The sequence below is a fragment of the Simochromis diagramma genome, unplaced genomic scaffold (genome assembly GCF_900408965.1).
Source record: "Simochromis diagramma unplaced genomic scaffold, fSimDia1.1 OVJJ01000483.1, whole genome shotgun sequence".
Lineage (NCBI taxonomy): Eukaryota > Metazoa > Chordata > Actinopteri > Cichliformes > Cichlidae > Simochromis > Simochromis diagramma.
In genome coordinates, this window is record NW_024386835.1 from 3,813,966 (window position 1) to 3,828,764 (window position 14,799).

At 36.6% G+C, this 14,799-nt stretch overlaps 1 protein-coding gene across 6 annotated transcripts; it reads left to right on the forward strand.

The window, feature by feature from the left end:
* The first annotated feature begins 1,057 nt into the window (after positions 1-1,057).
* Positions 1,058-14,759, forward strand: arfgap1 (ADP-ribosylation factor GTPase activating protein 1). 6 transcript variants are annotated; one of them, XM_040029318.1, is made up of 14 exons: positions 1,058-1,266; positions 4,606-4,676; positions 5,084-5,193; positions 5,508-5,679; positions 5,932-6,032; positions 6,139-6,225; positions 6,684-6,798; positions 6,895-6,951; positions 8,184-8,216; positions 8,424-8,453; positions 9,074-9,130; positions 10,476-10,535; positions 11,001-11,056; positions 11,172-14,759. In XM_040029318.1, exons 2-14 carry the CDS (start codon positions 4,617-4,619, stop codon positions 11,509-11,511), a joined length of 1,278 nt encoding a protein of 425 aa, XP_039885252.1. In that variant the 5' UTR covers positions 1,058-1,266; positions 4,606-4,616; the 3' UTR covers positions 11,512-14,759. The 6 variants fall into 6 exon arrangements, with proteins under 6 accessions (XP_039885252.1, XP_039885255.1, XP_039885254.1 ...); XM_040029321.1 differs by lacking the exon at positions 10,476-10,535 and having other exon boundaries at positions 11,007-11,056; XM_040029320.1 differs by lacking the exon at positions 8,424-8,453.
* Positions 14,760-14,799: the final 40 nt, after the last annotated feature.

Sequence of the window (14,799 nt, forward strand, 5' to 3'; positions counted from 1 at the left end):
GAGAGGGAAGGTATGGTAAGCATGACACAATCATGAACTGTCACACTTTTATCACTTAAATACAGCACAGCCATTTAAAGCAGTCACTGTGGGCATTGTTAACTGTGTAAATCGTTTTTTGGGGGGAAAATCAAGTGCAATAAAAATAAGAATGTAGGAAAAGAAAGTGGTGGTATCTAATATTTAAATATTATAATATTATATTATATTATAATATTAAATATTATATTATAATAATATTATAATAATCTATATTTAATTTTCTATATGTCATTATGGTTACTATTATTGTATATGTATATGATGTCATCCTTAGTTTAAAAATTCCAGATTTTATTTCAAATATGAAAATTCATAATTTTTCAGTCTTGGGATGTGATACTGCTAAACACCTAAATAACAGCTGGAATAACAGGAATGACAAACTGTTATCACACTGAACCTGTTCAGCATTAGGAATGTGTGTTGTGTCTGAAGCAAAAAGAGGAATTCTCTGATCAACATTAGAAAACAATCAGTTAGATCATAGTAAGACAAAGCAGTATTTCTCAATGTAAGCTATAACATCATAATATCAATTAATTACTCCCGTTTTACATGCAGCTGTTCACTGTAGGAGAAAGTCTGTTTCTGATATTTATTGTGGATTCAGTAGAAAGCAATGAGAAAGAAGCCATTCACATATTTTGTTATTATAAACCTAATTCCATGTGGAGCACAAACTCGCATTTATCACTGAAATTGAAGTTCAGTTAATCAGAAAGACTCACATTGAATTTTGGGATATTATTTCAAGTATTTCAAGAATTTGGCGTGCAGTTTTTAAGTGTTTTTTAATATGAGTTTCTAAGTTTGCTGCTTGATAAATCAGACAATGTTAGCAGAGTGCTGAAATGTGACCTTATTTATTTATTTACAAACTGTATTGTCGTCGTCGTGGTTGTGGACTGTGACTCAAAAAGAAAAAAAACTCAAACCCCCACACACTCCAGTCCAGTAACAAGCAGCAATGAGCAGGTTAAAGTCGCCATTAAAATGCAAAAGAAGAAGAAGAATCACTCCCATAATGCATTGCATTGCCAACGTATGCAAACAGGAACATGGCTACCGGTGTTTAACATCAGCACTCTTGAAAAATTATCTTCTCCCTGACCGACATAGTCTGTGATACACCAGCTTTTGCTGATCCTCCGCGACAGGAGAAAGGTCGGAGTTTATCAGTAGACTTTGGAAACAGCTCCTCGCTTCTTCGTCGGTCACAGACAGGTAACGGGTCAGTTAGCTAGCTCCCGGTGAAGCTAACGCTACCAGTGCTGCTAATCACGTCAGTTCATTTAAATGTTATCATCGCTGTCATCTCCTTTTGGAGACGGACTGTGAATCATTAGTCAAAGCAAGACGTGGAAAACACATCAGTGTACTTTTATACCTGTGCTGTGAAACACACACATTAAGCCGCTGCATGGGGTTTTTGAGTCTCCCAGAGCTTTGACACGTCTGCACCTCAGCTAAAACTTCATTGTCATGTAACTCGTAATTTGACTGTTAACTAGATTGCTGCTTGCTTTTAGGCCTTATAGGGAGAGCAATGTTACAGCGTATAATGACGTATGTTTATGGTTTATAATTAAGCAGCTTGTTTGCCAGTTATCGTAGATGTCTGCCTTTTTTCATTCAGATCGCAGTCGCGTATTGATGAGGTAAACAAGCGTGAGGGGGAATATGTTAATATCACAGACATAATGCTGACAGAAAGAAACTAATGCTGAAAGAAAAGGAAAGGGCAAAATGTTCTGGAGTGACGGTGGAAGATCGGGTCCTGCTGAAGTAGAAGAGGGTAGACCACCATTTTCAGTAAGCCAGCACGGTAACAATGTGGCATTTAAGTCACCGAGTGGAACTACACACTCGAGAAACACTACATTTATTTACACTGAGACCACTGCCCCCAAAGCACAGCTAACCAGGGCTGAAGACGAGGAAATTAGAATCTAGAGATGTAGCAGAAATCACCACAAGAACCAAACTTCAGACTTGGTAAAGGTCATGGTAAAATAAGTGCATTGGTGGCAAACATAAGGTCCAGGAGGCCAGAAGTGACCCAGCAGACTCCCAATTTGGATCTCTGGACCATTTGAACAAGTGAAGAAGGGCGTAACTCTTGAACCAAGCTTTATAGCTTTTCTTCCTGATAAGGTCCTCCCATATGTTTATTCATTGTGTACCTAAGCTCTTAAATGACAGAAATGTGCCTTTTTTTGTTGTTGTTGTTGTTGTTGTTTTTTTACATTTTATTACTGTCTTCTATAGATGGTTCAGTGTTTTGTTTTGTTTTTCCCTCTTACAATGTGACTACAGTACAAATCAATAACATGTTTTCTATGAATTGATGAAACATCTATAATTGCAGGAGCTACCATTTTTTTTCTGTAATTATACAAATGTATTTCTCACAGTTTAAGCCCAAAAAGTCCCGCTGACAGATTTTTCATTTACTACAGCAGCATTTCCTTATCACGCAGAAAGGTTTATGGATGCTGTCGAATTTGTGCTTCTTTTTTTATGTATTAACATATCTCAGAGATTAAATGTGTAGTTAAACTTACTTACACTGACAAAAAGAAAAGTTTCACTGATGGAAGTGGGCTGTGTGCGGCCCACGATGTTAAATGAGTTTGACCTTCCTGCACTAAAGTAAGGGGTGAAAGTTAAAGGGGAAAAATAGTTATAATGAAGGGAAATGTTTAAAAATGAAATGTTACACCTATTTCAGTTTTTAAAAGGACTTAGGACTTTCAGAAGACTTGGGTACAACAGTATTTTGTTATGAGAGAATATAATAATTTTGAGGAGTACTCGAGTATGAGAATATCTCAGTTAACGTTATGTAAGTTTGGGGGGAAAATAAGGAGAACTTTGGAATTTAATTCCAGCAAAGTGGGGGATAACACATACTGATAAGGCAATCAAGTGGTGGGAGGGATACATAGAGTGAGTGAGCATGGGAACAAAGTGTATGTGATGAGTTGTCAGCATAATACTGCTAAACCAGATTATATTTGCAAGCTGTCTGCCAGCCAGTGAATAGCCAAAAGCATTGCCAGTTGTTATTTGAAAATACTCAGGCTTTGTAGGATATCTTCTTTTTGCTAAACATGTGCAAGACTTGGTAGATGTTGCTTTAGGTAAAACTCAGATGTCTGGTTTACCCTGTTATGTAATATCAGCATCTTTTATTATTGAACAGATTAGATAGGCAGTGGATTAGCCAGTCAAGCAGACTAATTGTCAGCATTTTTTATTTTTTACAGCTCATTAATCTTCATGACCTTTTATTAATGTGTAACAAGGAAACAAAGGCAGGGTTGTATTTAAATACATATGCATGTCTGGTCTGCATACAGTAAAGGCATTTGGTGTTTATTTGTTACTGTATCTGACAGAAATTGATGCATTTTTCTGACAAAGAAAACAGGTGATATGCTTGTTTTGAAGTGGTTTACTCAGTGGTTGGGAATTTCTGTTGGTTCTGCCTAAAACGTCTGGGGAGGGCGGATCAATGAATACCCTAAATGGCATACATCCACTGGTTTCAGCTTCTCAAATATCATAATACTGATACTTTTCTTTTATTAGTAAACTAACCAGTTGGAAAAACAAAAAACAATTCCACTTACTTTGTCCTATTTCCATTAATATTTATGAAAGTGTTAATCTTTAAAAATAGGTACCAAAAGTGCAATGAATGACATTATAAATGGTTAAATGATGACCTGATATGGCGGAGCACTGCAGTTTAAACAATGCATTTTGTGTTCACTGATGGTAATTACTACATAAATCTATGAAGTTTGTTTGAGGTTGTGTAGAGAAGCTATAAGAATTATTGTAATCGCTGCTCGGTGCATGTTGGGCAGAGGTCTAGTTTGATGCTGTCTCTGTGCCGTGGTCAAAGATAACAACGTGAAAACAAAGAAGCTGTGGGGGTTTCATGATTGTAAAATGGTGTGGCTAAATTACCTGCAGTAGCCTTCCACATTTTGCATACTTACTGCCAGATGCAGCAGAAAATCAGGTGAATATTTGATAATTCATTAATGCTTTAATTTGAATTCACAATAAAATGTTAGATTCATTCTTCCTGTGAACAAAAAGCATTTAAAAAGTTACATTTATAACATTTTTCATATAAACTTTTACAGTTTGTCAGCAGTAACTCGTGGTTTGATGAATATTTGGTTGGATTTTGACCTTTTACTGCAGCTTTTTTCTGTGTGTGTTTCATGGCTGCAGCCTGTGGAGCAGGTTCAGGTCTTTTAAAGTTCATCATCTAAACATTTCCTCTGATTGGTGTCCAGCCTTTGGATATGTTGGTTCATTTTCACAAATTAAACCTGCCCTCTATAATAGAATACAAAAATAAAGTGATACTCCAGTGAGACTGTGTGATTTCAATGTGGGAAACAGATGATGGGTATTGGTGGTATTTAATTAGTTTCTTAGCAACATGAAGTTGGGTTGATGAGTATTAATTCTCAGGGGTTTGTATTAGTATTTTTGTTCCAGTAGTTGTCTTTAAGATGATCCTCTGCAATTTTGTTTCAGTGTGAGTCATCATGGCGAGTCCAAGGACCAGAAGAGTTCTGAAGGAAGTGAGAACTCAGGATGAGAATAATGTAAGTCCTTAAAGCTTCTGATCCATGTGGCTTAACTTCAGTTCTTAACCAAAATAATCTCAGCCCACCGGAACGTTTTTATTCTACTTTACAGAGAAGATAGCAGCTCCTTGAGAGGTTGCACTTTTGCACTATCGTCCTCTAAATGGCCCCAAATAAATGAATCACAAGAGGGCACACATTCTAGTTTAATTAGAGAAGGTTATTTCTAATATTCAGATCACACATTAGGAAAAACTGTGTCATAGAGTTTGTTTGTAAGAACATTAGTTGGCTTTTTGCTGGAGAAAATCAAATGAAGAACTCCAGGGTATTTCATTGAATATGAAGTGTGTTGTTGTTGTTGTTGTTTTTTTTACCTGCTTATATTCATCTGGGTTTTTTTTTTTTTTTTTTTTTTTTTTCAGCTGTGTTTTGAGTGTGGAGCTTTTAACCCTCAGTGGGTTAGTGTGACATATGGCATCTGGATTTGTCTCGAGTGCTCTGGCAAGCACAGGGGCCTGGGAGTACATCTCAGGTAACAATGTGATGAGTCATGGTGTCTCTTAACTTTAGTCACATTTATGTGATATTTGGCAAACTACAAAGACATGTTAAACTTTGAGATAAGTTTACTATAGTAAAATAACATACAGTTATTAGTTAAAAAAATACATTTTAATCAAATGCTCTAGTGTATATATGGATTGGTTTTGTGAATATATTACATTATTGGAAGAACATTGTTTACAAGCAACAGTCGAGAGTAGTCTGTGTATTCCTTCAAATGATCACAAAGAAATTGTTACAGCCTGATAATATGCAGTTTTATCTTTCCTTCCCCGTCTGCAGTTTTGTGCGCTCGGTCACCATGGACAAGTGGAAAGATATTGAACTGGAGAAAATGAAAGCAGGTGGAAATGGAAAATTCCGCTTGTTTCTTGAGTTGCAAGATGATTATGATCCAAACTGGACTCTGCAGGAGAAATACAACAGCAGAGCTGCTGCACTCTTCAGGGACAAGGTAAGCTTCACACATCAGTTCTTAATTATTCCTGATGCTTTTTTTCTTCCAGTAACCCACTCACAGAGGACCGGATAGAACATAATGGAATAGAATAGCCCTTTATTGTCATTGTACATGTACAACGAAATTGTGGTTTAAATTATAAATGTATATCCTCAGTAATGAGATATATTTAGCTTGATATGTTTAGATATAATGCTTTCCAGTTTGCGCTAACATCTTCACCCTTGTTCATCACTGCATTGACAGGTCGCAACATTAGCAGAGGGAAAAGAGTGGTCTATTGAGACCTCCCCTGCAAGAAACTGGACGTCCCCTCAACCCAAAAGCACTCTTTCATCCTCTCATCGGTATGAATGAAGGAGATTTTAAACTTACTAATGCTGGGTCTAATACTAGATAGAGAACAGCAGGCATCAAAACAGCAAATTGATATTTCTGTAATTTAAAATTTAGTTCTGGAGGATCTGGACAGAACTCGGCGAAATCCAGTGATAAAGCTTTTGAAGACTGGCTGAGTGATGATGTTAACTCTTATCAGAGGTAGGTTTCTAAAGTTTTCTATAAACATTATTATGGCAGCAAATGACTATTTGCTATGCAGAGATACATAGTGTATATCAGTGACATCTTTGGCAGAGAATAAGGTATCATTCCTGTAATTATTGGTGTAACTTCATTTGCGCATACAAGGAAAAACATGAACGTTAAAGCTATATCGCAAACTACAGTGTGGAGACTTTGAGAGATAATTCATAATTATTTAAAAATGCCAGCTTGACTTCATATTTATGACTGTATCTTGATTTATTGTCTCTCATGTACACAACCTTTCTGGAAATGGATAAAATCCAAAGTAATAAGTGACGTTTGAAATGTTGTTGCCCTTGTCTAATATCTGAAATTTTGCTAATTGTACATTTAAGTTTCCTTTATGAATCTTTGTTCTATTGGCTTGTGTACATTCAAAATAAAAAAAAAAATCTTTCCTGCTTTTTCAGTGGAGGTGGTTACAGTGGGAATCAAGAGAACCGGTACGTTGGATTTGGCAACACAGTGACCCCAGAGAAGAAAGAAGAGGACTTCCTGAACAATGCCATGTCCTCTATTTATTCAGTAAGTCAAGACACACTTTTTTTGGGGGGGGCTGAACTGTATTTTAATTATTTTTTTTTCTTAATATAACTTAACTTTTAAACATTTTATTAACAGGGTTGGAGCAGTTTTACTGTTGGAGCTAGCAAGTTTGCCTCTATTGCCAAAGATAATGTAAGTGACTTCAAACAAAGGTTAACTCATTTAATTTAATAATAAACTGAATAGGAAATGTATTCATTTTGTTTTTCTCGATGTGATACCAAAATCAACAAAACCAGGCATTTTTGCATAAGCTTATTGAGAGCAAGATGTCTACACTATTTTAAGTGAGGTGTTTGTATTGTAATAGCTGGGCTCTACCCTGGATTGTCTTAGCCTGATTGCTGATGTCAGGCTAAGTGGTCACACATGGCTGGATGGCAAACTATAATTCTGGAAAAACATGAAGAGGCAGAAATTAACACAGCTCCTGCAGAAAAAGCAGTGGTTTGAGTGAAAGTAAGAGGAAATGCACTGTGTGAAAGTGTGTTTATTTAAATGTTTTGATCAGTTAGACTGGAAAAAATTACTATGAAGGTTAAACTATTTGAAGGCATTGAAGGAAAGCCATCAACAGCGCTGACTGTCTAAGAAGTTAACACACTTATCAGTATCACAACTTTATCATTAAGACACTGCCCATTGTAATCTGATAGATTATTCTATTAAATTAATGGTTAAATGTGCATGTGACAGTTTTAGTTTTAATCATTTTCAGCTGTGTAAACCCATTGGTGTGTAATTGTCAGAGAAAAACAAACGAACCAAAAAAACAAAACAAAAGTATAACTTTAGAGCCTCCTACTGTCTGCCCATTGAAGTCCAAAAGACCTGCCAGGATTAGTGATGCTATTTCCTGGAGAAGTGATTGGCCAGTAGGATTTCATACCTGTTGACCTCTAATCTGAAACCTAACCTGCTCTGAGGCAGGTTAGGTCTGCAGCCTAAGTTACTATGGTGATATACCCTAGAAAGAAGTTAACCCTCCTTCCCCAGGGTTAACCCTGAACTTGCCTGGATAAAACAAAAACCTGCTTTGCAGTACAGGCCTCTGTACTGAACATCTTAAATCTGGCCCTGAGAAATAGAGTCCATAGCATAATAATTTAGCAAGAGTAAAAATGAACATTTTTCCAACTAACAGAACATTTCAAAAGCTAAACCAAAACAAGCCAGTACACTCTGGACATTACCGGAAACTAATAATGCCAAAAAATTAAAAACTGAAAATAGAAAAACTATAAATCTGATCCACACAAAGATGTTTTATTTTCATAGAATTTATGTTGGGCATTTAACTTGTGTATTTAAAAAAAACAAAAAGAAAACTTTAAATGGTGATTATTTTTGTCCCTCTCATGCAGACAACTAAACTTGCAAACCAAGCAACCTTAAAGGTAAGTCTATCGCATCTTGAGTAGCCAGTTATTGCTCCTGTTAATAAAGGTTTTTGACTCTTCTACAGACTGTATTAAGTAGTCTCCTCTTTCTTTTGACGGTATAAGCATGTGTATGCCATTTGCTTGTAAATATTTTAATAATATAAACCTACAAGCAATAACTGTATTACTACTTTACTATCTTTTTGCCTTCTGTGGATCTAGTTAAGGGGCTATAAAGCGCCCCCAGAACCGGTAAAGCAGTTTGTAAATGCATGGTGCTTCGTTTATATCTTTTTTTTTTTTTTTTTTTAAATATGTATCTACCATTTTTGTTTTTTCAGAATTATTGTCTGCTTTTTAGTTATTTTTTTTTAACACTTTTAAAGAAACCTTTAACAAAAAATGTTGTCAGAATTGTCGTCTCCATGTGCTTCTGTTTAGAATATATGGATAACCTTTAGGACAAATGGAATAGGAGTGAACAGAAGCACTGTTCACTCACATCCACTGATTATGGGTTATCCTTTTTATGCATGCCAGTGTTTGTGTTTACTGCTAACAGCGCTGAAGAGGGACAATGGTATGCAAACACCTGATTGGTTTCTGTGAAAAAACGTGGGGAGTCCTTGATGCTATTCTGTAGAATTGAACACACAGAGTAAGAAGCAAAAATATCGTAATATTTGGGGTTATAGGTGTGCCATGCTGCCAGTGTCTTGAACCATTACACCCTCTAGTGCTTGTTCAGTGTCATGGTGGATGGGAATGCTCAGGCTGCATGCTACTGCAGAACAAGCAGCTCAGTGTCTTGCAGTACTGTGAATGTTAAACTGTTTCATTCAAGTGAACTCTCCTCTCTGACTTCCAACTAGGCCACTGAGTTAGGACAGACATTAAATGAGAATGTTATCAAACCTACTCAAGAAAAGGTAACATTGATGTTTGAAGTTGTTGATTTGGTGGTGGGATGCAGTGCTTTTAGACACGAAACAGCTTCAGATGTGAATGTGCTATTTTCTCCGCTGCCTGCCTGTGCCAGTTTATCTGCTGTATGCCAACTAACATTAAACGACAAACCTGTAGTTTCAAAGATGGAAAGGGGGGGGGGGGGGAAACACAAAGCTTTGTTTCTCTCTCTCAGTCAGTGACTCAGCTGTGGGATTTGCAGAAGCGTACGGCTGTGAACTGTTTATTTGGGAATGTGTGTGAGTCAGTGTGAACTGTCACTGGATCAAGCCTATAGCACAAACATTTTTAACAGCCAAACTCTTTGTTCACGTCATGTCTGAGTTCAAAGTCTCCAGCTTTCAGTGCACAAAATGACATCACGACTATTCTACTAGGTTTTGGTGTTGCTTTACTGGAGGCATTTTTATGTTCTTGAATCAGTGACAGCCGCAGTGAATTCCCTATAAACAGACAGCAGCATGCATAGATTCTGTAGGAAACAGACTATTTATTTATTTATTTAGTACCATAAGCTTCCTGAAAATTCGTGGCTTGTTTTCTGAGTGCTGTTAAGGCTCAAAGCTGTTACGCTTGAGCTGGTTTTGGTTGCATTCAGGTCAAAATGCAATCTCAAAACCACCGGCTGTCTGCTCACAGTAAACAAGACGTGATGCATCCTGGAGCTCTTCATTTGAAAGCCACAGCTTGTTATCTTTGGGGATTTGGTGTGTCTGAGCTTTGTTGTTGTTGTTTTTTTCTCTTTCTTTTGACATCATGTAATATTAGAACACATGTTACCATTTTTGCAGTACTAGTAAGTGTTTTTGACACAATGCTTCTGCTTAGCAGATTTAACTGCCAAGTGAGCAGCTCCTGGATGTCATCCTTTTTTTAAAAAAAAGAAAACAAAAGTACTTTTCCTTTTTTTTTTTTTTTTTTAAAATTCAATTCCAGCATCAGCAGGCTAATTGACTTTTCAATCTTAACTGTTACACATAGAAGGGTGCCTCTTTTTTACCATGCTTTGTAGTGATTTATTCTCTTTGAGTGGGCCAGTGACTAATAGAGACCGACAGAAACAAAATGCTTTTGTCTTTTAATGTAGTGTTGGCAATATTAATTTAATGTATCTGTAGTCTGTGCTTTTTTTTTTTTAACACTCTTTACTGTCTTACTTCTTCCTCTTCTTTTAAATCATCTGTGCTGTTTAAAAAAATAAACAAAAAAAAAGTATTTTTTTTTCCACAATCAAAAATGAGCTCTTCACCACGTATTTCATTAGACTGTTGTTTTTATTAGTTTTTAACAATAATTTGGCTCGTCCAGGTGAAAGATGGCAAATTGCTAGATGAAATGGCAGTCAGCATCACTGGGCTGGCAAACAAGGTAGGAATGGCAGTCATCTGCCACACTGCGCTGATGCAAAACCAGTCTCCCAAGTGAGGAGCAGTAGCCCTGGCACTGCTATTGCAAACAGTATCCAAAACTGCCGGAGCCCCCCGATACACTATACGCTCTAGTCCTCCAAGGAGACTGGTTTTGCAGTGCCGTTAAGTTTGAACTATACTAATTACATTTAATTTCTTGTTTTTCTTGCTGCCATTTTGTTGTGGTGGTGAGTACATGATGTAAAAGAGTTAGAAAATGTGTTTTTGTGTCATTTTAATATTACTGCCTTGCTAAAACTAATTTGTCTGTTTGATTGTGTAGTAAAAACTGATTTGTCATAATGGACTTGTTAGGACTTATTATTATTTTTTATTAGGTTATTCTTTGACCTTTGAATGAATGAAAAATAAGGTATTTTACATGTACAGGTACACTTACATAAATAGTTTATCTCCTCCTTAGGTTCAGGGAGCTGGGTCAAAGCTGACTAATCTGTTCTCTGGAAAACAAGAAGATGGGTAATAAATAAAAGCTTAATACACAATAAATGAAATGTTTCATATTCAGAATCCTAAGCACTTTGTGATGCAATGCTGTAAGCTATGGCCTGTAAAAGCATTTCTTTATGTTCAGGTCTGCTGGTGAGAGCTACCAAAACATGGATGCCACTGAGGGATATCAGGGTAGTTCTAGCCAGCCTATCGCAAGGGACTTCTGGGAGACCTTTGGCAGCAACAGCTCCTTAAAGGCTAAGAAATCTCCCAGCAGTGACAGCTGGACCATTGCAGATAATTCTGCCAAGAAGAGCTCTGACAGTTGGGACAATTGGGGCTCTGAAGCAGCATCCAACAACAAACACAGCACAGAAGAGAGCTGGGAGGCTTGGGACAACAACTGGGAGAATGCAGATGGTAAGACAAAGAAGAGTCCCACGAAACCTGCTGAGGAAACCTGGGAGAACGCAGACTGGTAGTGACCTCACAAATCTACATCTCCTTACCTTTTTTCCTACTCTGGCCTTTTTCCCTCTGACTCTCTCTGTTCATCTCACCGGCACTTTCAGGGAAAGCTCCATTAGCTTTGATCCTGTTAATGCATTTAAAATATATTTATTATCCTAGAAGCAAAAGAATGAAGCCCAGGGATGAGTTGAGCTCATCATGAGACGACTATTCATAACTTTACTGAATATCAGTCCTGTATATTATTGTAAATTGTCCTTATTAAAGGGAATTGAGCTAAATCAGACCATAATGTACTGCCTGGACCTCCCCAAGTATAATACTCTTAAAGGTTAAGAAGCCAGTGTTCATACTGGATCGCAGGTTTAATTTCCGTATTAAAAAAAACAAAGCATGAACGACAAAATCTGATGTTGTAAATTTGAACCCTTGTAAATACAGTATCACCATCTAAACACTAACAACTTTATGTTCTGTGTTTAATCAGATTTGGCCCCTTAAACATTTTCATCTCTGTTTTGTAAAATAGATCAAAAATACTTTTTCACATAATAAAGTTCATTCCACCTCGTGTTTGCCATTAATCAAAATCTCTTTGGTCACGTACAGTTTAAATAAAATGATCTGATGTATAATGAGTTGAGACTAAATCTCATTCATGGTGTTAATTAATTTCATTTTAATGAGCAAGTAGTTTTTTCCCCCTTTCTTTCTATCTTCCCAGTAGAGACCTGCAGATACAACACTGTCATGTTATCTGCACCAGCAAAAGTGCAGATAGGCGAAGGCAAAAGAACGCTTTGAAGTTTGGCATGTCTAAAAGTTAGTAACTGCCATTCTGCTAAAACAGCTGCTTTAGGGTAAATCCAACTTGAAATCAAATTTTCATTGAATTTGACCCCCGTTTTGCATTTGCGAGCTTTTTAAGCCCTTTGATTGGTTGGATGAGTTAACTTTCAGTCAGCACAACCTGTCTGTAGGCCCAGTTCACACTAAAATGTTCTTTTAAGCACATCCAACATCATATATATATATTTTTTTGTTACATTTCCTTTCAAGTAGTGTTGCTTTATGTTGCAACATTGTTTTTTATTTGCTTCACTGCTTAAATTAAACTGCTAATTAAATATGCCCGGAATACCTGCCAATGCTAGAATAGAATGGGGGTGGTATTACAATATTGTGTGTTTTCCTCTCATTCTGACCTCAGAGCTGTTTGAAGTGACTTGAAACAGAATGAACTTTCCCATTAGAGTTCATGCAATCAGATCTGGCTGCATTCACTTGCAATGTGGTTTAGACTGGGCTCAGGTTGGACCAGGTGTTTTGATCAAGTTCTCTTATTAATGAATGAATAAATAAGAGTAATCACTCATATTATTAAACAAAAGAAAATGTATTTAAAGATTTCTAGTTTTGTTTTCAAGAGACATATTGTGAAATTTTTAATAAGTCATGTCTAAAGATGATATACAGTTTATTGTAGATAATTTCACACGAGAGGTCCTCTTTGCTGGTTATACTCTGTGTACTGTATGCAAGGGTGATGGTTGTGTGTCATTAATTGGACACAAGTTTGGATTTTTTAGACTGTTTTATTATCAGCTCGTGACCATAGCCGGTGACAGGTCATTGTAGATTTTATCTCATACGAAGCATCTCTGTGTCGAGTGTTGTTGCACCGTGGTCGTTGTTTATATTACGAAGATTCTGTGTCACCGATATCTCTACACTGTATTAACATCTGAATTGCGGGGTAATGCTAATGAGGCTCATTATACGCTGGATGCTTTGATGGTCATAGCTCTCAAATGGTTGTTATGAATTAATTTAATCAACCTAGTGCATCCCTCGGTCAGATTAAATGGCAGCTGTGCTCACGTTGTTCATCAGAGATGCAAATGCATTTTTGAAAAGTTCATGGTTACAACAAGCGGGAATGTAATCAGTGTAAAATTGGGCTCTAGTAAGGTGTCTGGATTTAAGTATAGGGCAATTTTGCATCAGCTAATTTCTTATGTGGCCTTTCATTTCCTGTAACCCTGTAAATTTGTTGCTTTTCATGCAAAAATCTCCTCATACAACACTAGTTTAATGTCACTAAACCAATTACAACTTCAGGTTTTGCTAATATCAAAAGTAACATGATTGATTTGCATTTCCTGGTGCTTTTATTGGCCAATAGTTTACTCCTGCAGACAGTCCTCATTGGACACGAACACTTAGCTGATTGATTATTGAAGAATAAATGCTCCATTACCATTTTCCTACCTCTAAGAAGTCTTTGCTTTACTGCCTGGGTTAATTTAGTGAACATGTTTTATTTTATTTTTCTTCATTCTTTAGCACTGTTTTATTGTAGACCTTATCACCACTGGTAGTGTAACAGTAAAGCAGCAAATATGAGTCTACAGTGTCAGTCTGTTTTCAGTGATAATGCGGTGCTGTAAAAAAAAAAAAAAAAAAAAAAATTAATAATCACTCCTGGAAGATTTGTGTTGCTAAACCTCTGCAGTGGTGTTCATGTCTGGTCATGTGATCAAAGCCTTAAACAGCTGTGTTTGCTTTCTGTTGATACTGGTGCCACTTTACTTGTGTATATGTCAGATAACGTCAAATGATTCACTGTTACCCTCAACTTTTCCCTGTATTACTGAAGTATGTCAACTGTTTTATTATTATTTTTAACTTTATTATGGCATAAAACTGACTGCCAGTAAATGGATAAATTCTTTTTGATCTGCTCTCATTGTATCTAAACTGTTTAGTCCTGATATACCATAGTTTTTCTTTTAGTGAATCTCTTGCTGGGGTTACTAGTAATTGATTTTTGGATGATTTGCAGAATTTGTTTGTTATCGAAATGCATTTAAATGACTTAAAATATTTTTTTCTCTTTTTTTAAAAGAACTGATTGTATTTTTTGCCACATGAAGTGAATCAAATTCTGAACTTTCCAGAGCAGCAGTTCTGCTCATTTTCTGTGCCTGTGGATAACTTGAGAATGGGTATGTCTGTGTTTGTTGACTAAACTAATAATTATGTCAGAAATTGATGTCATGCATGAGATGTTATGTGATGCTAAAAACATTCAGTTGTTTCCTAAGTGAATTTAAGTGCAGTCGTCTGCTTGACCCTTCAAGTTTCACCAGCAGCCATCCTGAGGTGAGCCAGTGTTACCGTACCCCCTCCCCCAAGGCTCTGGATATTTCTCCTGTACACGTTTCTGTGTAAAATTAAAGAAAAAATGTGTTGTGAATGCTTTTTTTGGTGCAGTCTTCTGTTGATTGTGTGGATAG